At 38.5% G+C, this 14,579-nt stretch overlaps 1 protein-coding gene across 2 annotated transcripts in view; it reads left to right on the top strand.

Moving 5' to 3' along the window:
* The window catches only part of MED13L (mediator complex subunit 13L), a 201,650-nt gene that overhangs the window by 88,843 nt on the left and 98,228 nt on the right, over window positions 1-14,579 (top strand). For both annotated transcript variants that reach the window (XM_074844601.1, XM_074844600.1), the window contains 2 exons: window positions 4,934-5,018; window positions 10,454-10,537. In XM_074844601.1, coding sequence (XP_074700702.1) covers window positions 4,934-5,018; window positions 10,454-10,537 — 169 coding nt within the window. The remainder of the gene's footprint in view (window positions 1-4,933; window positions 5,019-10,453; window positions 10,538-14,579) is intronic.

The raw sequence follows: 14,579 nt of genomic DNA, 5'->3' as shown, positions 1-14,579 counted from the left end.
AATTTTTATAATGGCTCTTTTTTTTTTTTGAGAACATGGCTGGCTTCATAAAAATTGTTGGACTCTTTGAAGACCGTAATATCTCTGACTTGAAAATAAAAAAAGACCCCAAGCCAACTAAGCTGCTCATTAATGTATGTTTAAATTATAAATTTACAGTATAAGTCTAAAGTATTGTAGGTGGCTTTAATTCCTTTAACATCCAATCTGCAAGGATAAACTTAAAAATCATCACAAATGTTCTATTCATTTTTTGAACCTATGAAAACAAAATGGTAACAAACATTTAGAAACATTCTATGTGAAGGCTATCAATTAATTCCTGTTCTTTATGGAGACCAGCAGTGAGATTTAGCACCTCAGTCATAATCCATTATGACAAGTATCAAATATACCTTTTTACTTTTTGGATTTTCTGCTAATAATATCTTGGCAATGAGAAAATAAAGAAGTATTTTGTCTGTGGGAGATTTGTTTGCAGTTGTAAACACTTTTCAGGTGTTATAAGCAAAAGGGTTTTTTTTACTTTATTCCCGTACACAGTTGTATGTTGGATAATATTGATAGACAGGTACTTAGCTGTAACAGTAACTTTTATTTTTGCTACACAGTGCCTTGTCAGCTTACACAGAATTATGTTTTGCCGTTGTGTTTGTTAAAACATTGCTGTGGTGTTTTATTAACTTTCTGTGAAAATTTTAATGACTATTTATGTTTTCACTGCCTTAACTCTTATAGGTTGAAGCAATGATGCATGCTCAGATAAGTGAATAGAATATTCTTGTACAAAACTGGCTATCTCAAATCTTCCCCCTGACCCACCCCCTCTATTGAAAGATACTGAAAATTTCACACTTCTTTGTGGATCCATATGCTTCTTCAGTGCTCTCTATCTCCACTGGATTTAAAGAGTGTATACTGAGAATGATATAGTAAAGGCAGTTAGACTGGCTATCTCAACTAAGCCATTTCTAGAATTACAATTAATGGCAGAGATGATGTGACTGTACCTTCTTGCTTTTTTTTGAGAATACAGATTTTTAGAGGCAAAGTATTAATAGACTTAGTTGTTTCTTTTGAGCAATGATTTCATTTAAAAAAAAAAAACAAAACAAAACACACATAGTAGTTGCTTATTTTGGTGAGAAATGTAGTTGTAAAGTTATCCCTCTATTGCAGGACGCACAGCAAGAAGGGGATGAAACGTCTGTTTTACAGGAAAGTAAATGCTACTCCCAGTTGTAATCCTCGACTACTCTGGAATGTACACATGCTTAGATAAGGTAGTTAGGATATACAGATAACTATGTATATATACACAGAGAGATACAGATACCTACCTATAAAGATCTCTCACAGTAGAGGATCAGTAGATCTGACAGATCGCACAGGGTAGAAGGAGCTTGGCCTCCTGGAGGTCATCCAGTCTGACATGCTGCTCCAAATGGGATTGCAGCAAACAGCGGATCAGATTAGTGATGGCTTTGTCTACCCAGGTCCTGGCAAGTGGTGACCCACAGTTTTGTCCTGTCTGCTTTGCTGCCTCTCCAGAACTCTTGTCCTTCTCTCTAACTCCTCTGAGGAGACAGTACTTGCCGGCTTTATTGTACTCTTTCTCTTACTGAAATTCAGTCTTTACTTGATTCTTCCCCTAGAAGTTTTCCTTTTTGACGATGGCTTTCCCGGCTGTTGTATAGTGTCAAATTTGTTGCCTCTAAAGAGAAATATTTCAACTAGAGCAACAGAAAATACCTTCAGGACAGAATATAGGTGCTTGGCGTAAGTATGTTTCTGAACCTGTGCAGCACCTGCTTTCTGTTAGCTGTGTGCCTGAAAATGCTGTCAGGCAGCACTGAAAGGCTGATGAGGGCTTGAGTTGAAAGCGTTGAGTGTTAAAAGCCTTACAAGTCATTGTGTAGACAGAGACCCAACAATTATTTCCTAGTCTTCAGTCTTCTGTAAGGAATTTAAAATGTTCTTCAAAATCTAAAATCTCAGTACATTGCTATGGTGTGAGGAACTTTGCAATTTACAGGGATACTCTAATCTCTAGTGTTTTGCCAAGTTTTGTTACTGGTCAGCATTTGCACCTTGAAGTTGTAACTTGCTCCAGCTATTTAAGCTCTTTTGGAGACTGGATCAGGAAGCCGAAGAGCAGAGAGGATGTGAAAGGCTGCAGTTGTCATTTTTTTTCCTCCCCATTTTTACTGCAACAGATACATGTATATACTCAATTGTGAGATGAACATTTTTAGTAGGATAAAGAAGTATTAGACATAATTACAGTAAGTATAGTGCATTAATATATGTGGGAATCAAAGGCATTATTTATTATAGGAAAATGGTTATGAAGATGTCTTAGAGTTAAATTTAATAGGGAAGTAATTTTATTTCCATTTCATATATAATTTATGTGAATGCCAAGTAATAAGAAAGCCAGTTTGGAAAATTAGAATATTGAGGGATGAACACCATTTCAGACTTTGCCCTTTTCTCAGTCCTACTCAACTGCTGCTCCTCAGCCAGTCCAATCTCATTGGCAGCCTTGACCCTAGGGACTTACCTATGGGGACCTCCACCACGAGGTTAATGTGGCTTTTCCCTGCTTTTCTAGGCTTTGGGACACGTTCCCTTGCACAGCCATTCCTTCTCCTGAGTGCAGGATAACCGTGAATACAGCTGTGGTGGTGTGTAGAGGGGGAGAGTGCTGCCAATTTCCATTCCCTTGTTTTCAGTCTCAGTTCGTGGAAGAGCAGTAGGATGGTGTAGCCCAAAGAGGAGCTGTGCCAGTCACAGCTAAGCAGGGCAAAAGATACCGGTGATGTCCAGTACCTGAGGAATTTAATACCAAAATTATTCCACCTCTACAGAATATTACCTTAGAAACAGTGTAAAGCAATATGATCTGATCTTATTTCTTCTGGAGTCAGTGGCAGAATTATACTTGCAGAAAATAGTTCTGAGAAATGATACAAGCTGTTCTTTAATTGGGTCCCATTAGTTTGTTGTGTGTACTTGGGAGTCGACAGTGAGTTATGACTGAGAAATCAGAACTGGCTGTGAGACGTTTCCTGTAAGATCACAGAATAGATTGTCTCTCCCATTTTGCATGAAGTTCTTAATGCAGGGACAATATTGGCTTCTGGCACAGATGCTCTGATAGGATTAGGGTGAAACTCAAGATGAGCTCAGTGCCATGTAATAGTGGATTTCTTTGGATTTTTACAGGTTCTGTCAATTTCATGACACTCTCAAAATTTGGATTTTTTTTTTTTTAAATATGGGGGTTTTGTAGAGGTGAACTCCAATATGATCTCTCTCATACTCTGATCGCTGTTTATGTATTTGAGAATTATGTAGTTTCTAAGTGTGAGACTGTACCAGGCTTCACTAGTTCTAAACTAGATAGAATTTATACATCAATAGTTCTGAAAATGCATGGAGAGTCTGAAGTTCCCTAAGAATACTGTTTTAAACATGAAATCTGAGGACATGTGAAGTTCTATCTAGTGAACAGCTATGGCACATTACATACTCGCTGTCAGTAAGGTTTGGCAAGCATTAAAGGGGCTTTTAATGGTTTTACAGGGAAAGATACTTGGCTCATGCTTGTGCCCAAAAGCACAAGTCTGCCTTTTCATTCTTCTGAGGAAGTAACTGTGCTATTTGATAAGGTGATTTAGGTACTAAAGCCCTGGCTTTTTCATTCTGTAAAAGCAGAGAGCTCTGTTACCAATATTAGCATATCACAACATTATACGTTCAAAAAATGTGCCTCTTCTTGTTTGAGGTTATATGCGTTACGGTTACTGGGAGAAGCAGCAGAATAATGAACAGTGCTGGGTTTTGAGGCTTTGAAGTTGAAGACTGCTGGCAATATTAGTATTTTTCATACAGCAGAAACTCCTTAGAAGCTTTACTTTAAACACGATTGTAGAGTAAACTATACTTAGATAATAATCTCCGCATGATAGACGTGCTGTTGGAAGGTTTCAGCCTTTAAATTGGCCAAGGAGGGGTGTTAAGTATTCAGTTCTTAACATGCTGTAGAATTTTATGTTTGCATTTCTAAAGATCTGCAGAGTATTCCTGTAAAATTGAAATGACAGTACTCAGACAATTAACAAATTCTTACTCCTTGACGAAGTTATTTAATCATCTGTTTTTACTCTGCAGCTGAGATTGCATCTTCTGGCTGAATAAGATTTAGAATCTGGTACAGGCATACCAAAAATAGTTTTACTCCTGGTAGTTTTAGCATCCAGAAGCAATGGAGTTAAGGACAGCAGATTTTTGAGGTTGTATATCCTTCAGGTACTAATTCAGGCGACTAGTTCATGCTGCACTCCACTGTGAGATATTTTTTTTTTTCCAAACTCTCTGAAATCTCAGCAGTTTGGTACCCAGTTTACAGTTTTTATTTTGGAATAAAAAACTGCTGTGTGTTTCATATATTTGCTGTGTATTGCTTAAACTGCAGTAGTATAAGTCAGTACAATGGAGAAATTTCACTTGAGTGTGACAGTGAGAGGTTCAGGATAGTTGTTTAATGTTGTTTAAGTTTTATGTAAATTGATTTTACACCTTTAATGATTCACTTTGTTTCCTGATTGTCTGCATCTCTGGTTAAGTTTTAAAGGAGATCTCAGCAGTCACCAAAGAATGATCATGAATTCCTCACTACTTCCCTACTTTCATATTGAAGGCTATGAACAAATATGTTTACTTTTATGCTTTTGCATTTTATTTTTTTTAAATTCAAAGTCGGTGTCTTCAGTGAGTAAAGATTAAAGTTACTTTGGCAATATAGCTTATAGTTGAAACAGTTTCATGAAACATGCTGCTGTTGAAAATTAAAGCTGTTGGAGTTATGTTTTGTATAAATGTTTGTATTTTCCTATTCTGAGCATGTTGACGTTTTATGTTTTTGTAGTGGTGGAAGAAGGATTGTGGGAGAATGGACTCTCCTATGAGTGTAGGACCCTGCTCTTCAAAGCAATTCATAATCTTCTGGAAAGGTAAGGAAAACTCCATTGCACTCCAGTATTTCATTTTGATATTTAAAATAATGCAGGATATCTACAGACCATTTATATTATTATTGATCTTAAACCACATTTTTTTAGAGTAAAACTTTAGTGCAAGAAACGCAGGATAGAGATGGATCTCGTAAGTCGTTGACTCTGGTAATGTATCATAAAATGCTGTGCAGACTAAACACTCATACAAAGAATAATGTCGATACATATTTCTGCTTGCATTCATGTTGGGGAGCTGTTTCAAAAGCAAAAAAAACCAGTTTTCACCTTGAGTTGCTTAGAGAGAATAATTGTATCTGACCTCAAACCCCTTTGATGAGGTTAAATAGTGTGTATCTTAACAGATAACTTTAAAAGAACTTAACTGTGTTCTTCCAATCATCCTAGTTACAGGAATGTTATAATTTGGCTAAATTTGTGCACAATATTCAGGGGGAAGCGTAACAGTTCCTGTCCCTGACAGGCCTAATGTATTCTAGCATTGCTTCCTTTGTCTTGATCATATATATACATATGTGTCATATATATGACTTGACCGCAAAGTTATTCTGCGATTAGTTAATACACTTTTGGCTTTTTCTTTTTAATCCACTTAACAACTCTTAAGTTTACTGAAGATTAGCTTGTTATTAGGCCTTCAGTGTATATGACATTGCATCTTGGACTATTTTATTCCTTCTCTGTTACTGCAGTTCTTCAGGTCATCATCACCTTCCTGTATTATATTTCAGTTCTTATGAATTCGGAGATCTTCTCAGAACTAAGTGTCATTAGGCTAGTCCCACTTTTTCGGAATTTATGATAACAACAACAAAATATAATGTACATTTGCTGTACCAAAATTACAGTAATTTTTCAGAAAGTAGCATTGAATATTTTTTCTTTCAGAAAAAAGCTAATTGAAAATACTTTTATTTTGTCTCATTTACTATCCTGTTTGCTTTCATGTAGATTTACTGGTAATCAGGTTTGCATTACGTCCTGAGGTTGTGTTTCCATGAGTGTGGTAGCTGTCCCCTTGGCTGTTAGTTACCTGTCCATATCTGCTAGCAAGTGAAGTTTGAATGGCTCCCTATGTGTATGTACACAGGTACAAGGACTAGTTGTTGTATTTCAAATTTCTTATCTCATCAGTCTTTTTAGGTGATTTTTACGTAAGTTATAGTCTACTTAGAGTGAATACAAGTATAAAATTGAAATTCCCAGTCAAGAATGTTCGTTAGTTCTTATACAGCTTTGCAGTATAAAAGGGAAAAATAATTTTACGTATGTTTGCTAATCTGTGGAACCCAGCCAACTGACTTGTAGTGCAGGTTTTTATTCATTGGACCTTTTAAAGCTTGTGAATTAAATTTCAATTTTTTTTTTTAAACAAATTAATTGAAATCAGTTGGCAGAGTTAGCAGAATTGTTCTGTCCAACTGTGACTGGAAAGTCTTCAGAGCTCTCTTTCTTTCAGCAGTAGTCTGTTTGAAATACAGTTGGTCAGCACACATCAGGTGTTTGCCGAAAGCCTCATCTCATGTCACCACAAGCTGATCCGACTCGTGCTGCAGTCTCAGCCTCCTGCCCTGGGCGCTGAGCCACCCGCGGGTCTCTCGGGGGGGCCGAGGTGGCGGCGCTGGCTGCGGACGGGGCCCTGCTCCTAGTACCTGGGGCTGGCGCTGAGGCACGGCTTCAGGGGCACCCTGGCTTACAAGTCTTCTAACGAAACGGTTGTCAGGGTGACTTAGGATGATGGTTTACCAAACATCTATCCAATGAGCTACATCATTTTTACAGTATTATAGCTGAGTTAATTTTAAATTACACACTTTTGGTGTGGTTTGTCTTTTTGCCCTACCAAATCTTAAGTTAAGATCGTAATTATTTCACTTAAAATAATAGCAGTAAGTATGTAGGCTTTATTAAAAAGAGAAATAACATTTTAATTTTTAAAGACCCATTTAATCCTCTGTTCAGGAAAAGCTGGATTAATAAAAAAGAAATCTTGAGTTTCTTTTTGATATTATCAAAAAGTGACAGGGCTGTTGCCTGTACTCGAAGTTTTGTGAGGTTTTTTGGTTTATTTTGCAGCTAGCGAAGGACAGATTTTCTTCTCTCAGAAACCTCTTGTGTCCCACCACAATGTAATCAGGGGAAGTTGATCAGGGTTGATAAAAGTTGATAAGACAGGGAAGTGATCTTACCCCTGGACTCGGCACTGGTGAGGCCACACCTCGATGACTGGGTTCAGTTTTGGGCCCCTCACTACAAAAAGGCCATTGAATGACTCGAGCGTGTCCAGAGAAGGGCAACGGAGCTGGTGCAGGGTCTGGAGCACAGGTCTGATGGGGAGCGGCTGAGGGAACTGGGGGGGTTTAGTGTGGAGAAGAGGAGGCTGAGGGGAGACCTCATCGCCCTCTACAACTCCCTGAAAGGAGGGTGCAGAGAGGGGGGATGAGTCTCTTGAGCCAAGGAACCAGCGCCAGGACAAGAGGGAATGGCCTCAAGCTGCGCCAGGGAAGGTTTAGACTGAATATTAGGAAGCATTTCTTTGCAGAAGGGGTTGTTGGGCGTTGGAATGGGCTGCCCAGGGCAGGGGGGGAGTCCCCATCCCTGGAGGGTTGAAGAGTCGGGTTGACCCAGCGCTGAGGGATCTGGTGGAGTTGGGAACTGTCAGTGCTAGGTTAATGGTTGGACTGGAGGATCTTCAAGGTCTTTTCCAACCGAGGTGATTCTGTGATTTTCTTAGCAGGGCAGTTTGGTCTGTCTGACCCGCTCCGGCTGTGGGCTGCTCAGGCGGCGCAGGGCGCGCTGGGTGCTGTGGGCCGGGAGCAGGCCGCTGCCAGCTGCCTCGTGCTGCTCGGAACCGCTTCCCGCCACCTCTGGCACACAGCGTGTCTCCCGCCAGCCCCCGGAGCCCACGGCACCCCGGCTCAGCCACGGAAGCGGCTGCTGCTGGACAAGGGGCATGGAAAACTGCTGGAGCAGGAAAACCTGGCGGCGGGGAGCAAATGGTGGCAGGAAGAGCCATGGTGTAGGTGATCCCCACCGCCGCCTCCACCTGTCGCCTCCCTGAGGAGTTGGGAGGGACTGAGTGAAACCTGCAGTGAAAACGAGACTAGAAAGAAGGGAGGAGAGATGTTTGTTTTAAGTTAACCCCGGGAAGGGCAAGACAGTGTATTTACACAACTGTTTATGGGTGGGGTTTTTTTTTCCCCAGTACCGAAATTAGTGATCAGAAGTTTATGTTAATTGGCAATCTAGAAAGTGTTAGAAGATCTGAGGAAATAATGCTCAAAATATTATGGTGTTATTTCATAATCACTAGTGTGCCCTTGTCAGGTCAATTTTTTCATAGAAAAATCAGAAATATAAGAGGTCAAATGCCACTGAAATGCTCTAACAGCTGTACTGCTTAGGAAGAAAATATCACTCAGCCTTAACTAGAGAAATGAGCCAAGAGTTCAGAGTATTTTATGTCCTTATTTCATATGATTAAATAACTGCTTTTAAGTGTATACTCATTTGGGATTTTATGACCAGTTTTTTTTAACGCAAGTTCATTGTTACAATGTACTGTTAAAGACTAGTTGCCATTGACTGCTTATACAGCAGAAATAATGCCATACTGTCATTAATTGTTCACTCGGCCAAATCATTGAGATCCATGCTTCTGCAGTCATGTTTCCCATTTCACACAGGATTATCCCTTAAATAACTTGTGATTTAGTTTAGCATGTGAGGGTTGGCTGATTTTTAAGGCCGAATCTACCCATGAAGACTTTTCTAGGAAAGTAACATTAGTTTGAGGCAGTTAAACCTACCGTCATGAGATGTGATGATGTGGCATTAAAATGTGTGTGTGATGGGGGAGAGCTTATTATATTTTTTGCTAGTAGAGATTATTTCCTTTAGGGATCTGATATAAACTTCACAGACTTCCTTTTGTTTGTACAAAGTGCGCTGACACTGACAGACTCTCTCTGATAGCAAATATTTCCTAGGGAAACAGTTGCTGAAGCTTTTTTCCCACCAGCACAAGAGCAGTGTCTTTAGATCTCTGCTGATTTAGCTTTCATAGTCAGTTTAAGATATTTGTATATTCAACTGAGATGGATTCTTTTTGCTTTAATTGAGAAAGTGCTGTTAGAATTGTCTTCAGCCTAGCTGTAACTTTGGAAAACTCTGCTAAGTTTATACAGAATTAGGAGCATATTAGGATCTACATTGTCGTCCTTTTCCTATCTATGAGTTGTAGGTATGCTTTTGAAGTATAGATCACAGTTTTTCTAGACCTAGCAGAATGTACTTTCCCAGAAGGTTTCATGTAATTTTAAATATTTTTGTTGTTTTGTCTAATCTCTAGCAACTGCTATAAAAATAAACTATTGGAAAACTTTGGAGAATGGAGAAGTATAGTTCTTCCATCTAAATAAAGAAATACTGATTAGACATGCAATGTATAGGGAAAGCTCATATATTGCCCATAATCATCAATAAACCACTAGCTACAAATTACCAGTTTTTCAGAGTTTTTGAAACATAGTATTTACCTTACTGAAAAATATTCCTTCATAACAGATTTCTGTGTGTGATCCCTCGGGCATGTTTACTGTATGAAGCATATTTAAATAGTGTTGGCATATTGCTAGTGTGATTCATCTGTACAGGTGGACTTAGAAAGGCATCAGGCACTCCTTGTCAACCTAAATGGGTTATTGATCACTTTGCATCCTCACAGTTAGGTTTTTTTAAAGCCACAGAATATACAGTTTCTATTGGAAAATTGTGCGCTTCTAAAGGGACCGCAGAAAATAGGTAACTTACTGCTCTACATTTGTGATGTGGGAGTATGTTTGTTGGAGTAAGGTTTTCTGAGGGAGGAAGCAATAATTATGGAAGTTTCAGCGCCTGAAATCATGCTGTGGATCATATGAAGGAAAAATGGTTCATTGTTAATATTTGCTTAATAGAATTTCCTGTCATTCATATAGTATATTATGCCATTTACGTGCCAAAAATACAGGAATGTGTATTCTTTATCATGAAGTCTGAGAGAAACACTGTATAGAAAAGAAATCAGTGCTGTGAATTGTCTTTGTTCAAGAAGTGGAGTTTGAAAAATAGGATGATGGATCATTCAACAAAAAGAGTAGCATGGAGCGGAAAAGACTCTGTCAGAGATGAGGGGAAAATGCGTATGTGAAGATCAGCATCAGTGACAGCATCGTGAGATTGAACAGTGATTCTCTGTGACTAGTGTGGGAAAACAGAAAGTGGCAAAGTTACATGGAACCCAAAAGCTACAAAATTTATTTCAATATGATGGAAATTCAGCTGCCTAATCCCTTACGTTTACTGTCTTCAAAGACTGCTTTTGATCACATCTTAAGATGTAACTACTAATTGTTGCTGTAATTATTTTCTAGGTGCTTGATGGATAAAAACTTCGTAAGAATTGGAAAATGGTTCATAAGACCCTATGACAAGGATGAGAAGCCTGTAAATAAAAGGTAGGGTGATCTATATGTCAAGTACTGTTCCTGTCAGTGTTGTATATTACATGTTGGTAATTTGATGCTGCATTTTGGTGGTAGTTCTTTCACTTCTTTTACCCTCTAACAAGTGAAAACAGACACTATTTGTTCATGTCAGTAATACATAGAAAGCAATTAAGTAATTTTTCAGGTCTTGTTATGATAATCTAAGATAAGAAGGTGAGGCTGGTATTTATCCCTTAACTCCACAAAAAATATCAGGTTTTTTTAATCTTTTGAATAGCATCTGCCTGTTTCTCTCATTACAACAGAATTCCAGGTAGTTATAGCAAATGATTTGAATTTCTGGACACTTAACCCCAACCTGATATTTTAAGCAGTAGAATAAGTAGTATGTAGATTTACTTATTTTCTTTAAAGATGCCAGCCTTGATATACAGCTTTCACTGATTAGGCAGGCTGAGAAATCAGACCTGTACGTACGATTAACGTGCTTCTCTTGCAGCAACATAACCGTGGAGAAGGGCTAGCTGTCTCCACTTCCTCATTGCTATTTCCTCTCCTAGCTCTAAAGGTTACAGTGTTCTCAGATCTTCTGGTACTTGCATTTATAGTCATCCGCTAAACAAGTTCTGTCAAAAATAATCTGAGTTAAGCTGAAACACAGATTTTCTAACGGGAATCATTTTGACAGAACTGGGTTAGGAAGTGACTAAACATGCAGTTATGCTGGAAGATTTGAAGGTAATGAGCAAGTGGAGATGAAGTGGAGTGGCAACTTCTTCATCCAGCGTAGCTACAGTCACAACAGTGTGTCTGACAGCAGCTGTGGGTACAGGTGGAAATCATTCTGTAGATCATACATACCTTCTCCCTTCTCTTTATCTCGCTGCGTTGTCTTACAACAGAAACGTCTTACCTCTGTTACAGTGCGATATTACAAACGGTTGGCTTCATTCTGTAACAGACTTTGTGTTAACCAGGTACTTCCAAACAGCAGTTGTTTTTAAGATATAATGCAGTAGTGAAACATGGATTTGTCTCCTTTCTAAAAACGGACAGTATTAACTTAGCATGGGGATAGCTCTTTTTTTGGTATTTACTGTTTGTGGCTAAGTAGACTTAGACTGTGTATGTGTAACCTCTGATTTCACATCAATCTAATGGCAAAAAGGCATTGAAAGGTCCAGGTTTTCCCATACCTTTCTGTCCTGGCTGTATGTAACCACCTTCCTCCCTCGTGTTTTCTCTGCTGCTTTTCTGATGACACCAAGATCTAGTTTAATTTTCTGGAAGATTAATTCCCTAAGGTGACATAACAAGTGGTGTCTTTTCCAGCTTCTGGAAAAGGGAGACAGCCCCTTTTAGCAAAAGCTATTTGTTTCATCAACTTTACTGCAGCCTTAGTGCTCAGATTAAATATATTTGTGACTCTCATGTGTGTTCCTGGTGTGTTATCAATATAAGAACTGAAGCATCTGATATAGTAGATGGTGTCTGTCAAAAACAGCAGCAGCCCTGGCATGGAAGGTATTGTCAGTTCAGAATTCTGGCAGATTAGTAGGTCCTGTCTTATTTACATGTGTGCAACACTGAATCACTTCTACACCGTGGTGATCTGTAGAGGATAATTACATTTGTAAATATATGTACAGTACGCAGATAGATAACTGATCTGGAACATGTAACAGAAAAGGAATTCATGTTGAACTTAAATTGTATTCCAAGTATTCTTGTATATAAACCCCACATTTTTATAGATAATTTTAGGGTTGAAGGGTAGACTCTTGATTTGAAGATGATGTTTTTTGCTGGTTTGTGGGGCTTGTTGGTTTGTTTGGGTTTTTTATAAAGTGCTTGTCACTATAGAATCTATAGATATGCACCATTTTAAAAGCATTTATTTAGCAAGAATAACTATGGCCTAATTTGAGACAGGTTTTGTGTTGTTTCAGGTTGCTAGTTTTTCTGCTTTAAATCTATCACTGGAGTTACCTAATCTTACTGAAAGATAGTAGTAAAGACTGCAACAATTGATGGTAGTCAGCTGTGGACAGTAGCAGCAAATAGCAGGAGGCTTTGGGAACTAATTTGTCCAGACACTTCTTATTTAATCTTTTAAGCTTTCTTAGTATAGCACAAAAAGCTGTCTTTACACAAATTGATTCACGTTAATTCCATATAAATTCTTTGTGAAACTCTTGCTCTAAGCAGCTGCTTGCTGTAGGTAAGGAGCAGTCGCAGGAAGAAGAGGCCAACTGAGAGTGTTTAGGTGTTTTGGCACTATGGGGAATACCTTCATAACAAAAAAAAAAATAGTATTTTAAAATATAGTAGCTAAACTCACGTTAATATATAAAATACAGGTATGTGCAGTGATTAGTTGAAGTCTGGAAACAGGTAATCCCTGTTGAAAATGCATGCATTGTTCTCCCTGAATGGGGAGGGATAGAGAGAGCTTGATCTATATAGTTATAACCCCCCCTTGAATGGAGAAAAACTGAGCAGTTTCTATTTTATAGGGTTTTTTTATTCTGGGAAAGAAATACAAATGGTTCTAAAGTCTGCTTTCATACTTTTACCTGTGGCAAAGTTAGTCATCTCAAATTTCCAACATGCTGAGTTACTAACTTCATTTCAGGAATTTACTGAAAAGTCATGGACTGGGTATAAATAAACAGGGAAGGAGTTAAAACTCATGCGACTGGCTTTCAAGGAGTAAATTCATTCAGGGCCTGTGAGTTTTGTGAATGGCATTAAAGGAGGAGGGCGGGGAGGTCTGTGGTTTTAGAATGAAGTCAGAGATGAAGTGGAGCATGGCCGTGGCCATGACCTAGTTAGTCCTGAGCTGTGAAAAGGGGGTCTAAGAACAATAGATGACCTTCCGAGGCAGTGTTAGAACCAGTATGCAAGATGAGCTGCTTCTGGTCTTTTCGGGAGGAGTGAGGGAACAGCAGAGGGAGTTAGGCAGATCTGTATACCATTTCGGTTTGCTTACAGTGTGAACCAGATGCTTTTGACAGGAAATTTAGCACAGAACTTGTGGGTTTTCTTTCCCGAGTATCTTTAATATTATGTGTCACTTACTAAATAATTCTTCATGTTTTATTGTCTGTACTACAGCAGTGTGTGTTCAAAAGAGGTTTCCACGCTACTGCTAGAAAATGGCAAACTTGCTTATTTATCTACACGACTTCCTAAAGGAGATCTGTATGTTTGGAGGTTACAGAATATATCTGATTCAAGGCACTAATAGTGCCTTTCACTCTGTGGTGAAAATTCATCTTCACAACCTATTCAGAATCACTTTCCAAGTTTTGTACAGGGTTTTTTGATTTCAGAAAGCACCACTGTAAGATGTTAAACATCTTACTGACAAAAAAACCTCATGACCATCTTATGCAAGAATCTTTGCGAATTAGTGATTGTTTTCTTGGTGCATAGTAGGAAAGTGGATGGGAAAAAACAGTTTGTTTTGAACTGTATGAGCAACTTAACGTAAGTTGTTAAGGTGTTTTTAATTTGCTTAAATGTGAAGAACATGAAAAAAATTGTTGCTTTTTGTAGCTTAAGTAACTGACGGGTCATCCCATCTTGCAAAAGTCTGTTAGGTTTTTTTAGCCTTAAGAAGAAAAAAGTTCTATCCGTGAAATATTTTGAAGTAGAGCTTGTTTCTTCTTTTGTTACTAGTGGAGAAGACTGAAAGCTAGGAATGGTATCTACATAGTATTTAGATGTTACCCTCTGTGCGGATGGAAGCATGGGATTGCAGTTGAACTGCAATGGAATAGTTCTTCAGTTTCAGTTTCCAAACAGATTTCTGTTTGTTACTGTCTCATAAGACAGTTGATTATGACAATCTCATGTGATGCTGATACAATACAGAAGTTTCTGCGTTACAAGTGCATGGGCTGTATCTTAATAAATACAGTACCCTAAGCATTCATATGTCAGCTCTTCCCCCTTAGATCTGATCCATGAACTTTTACCACTGTAACAGAGTTCAGTCAGTACAGCCATATCCAGTTTTGCTCAAGAGCTGTGTTCGCTTCTTTGC

Source organism: Strix aluco, chromosome 18 (genome assembly GCF_031877795.1).
Source record: "Strix aluco isolate bStrAlu1 chromosome 18, bStrAlu1.hap1, whole genome shotgun sequence".
NCBI classification, from domain to species: Eukaryota; Metazoa; Chordata; class Aves; order Strigiformes; family Strigidae; genus Strix; species Strix aluco.
The sequence above is the reverse complement of the archived record's forward strand: the minus strand, read 5'-3'. Positions and strand labels throughout refer to the sequence as shown.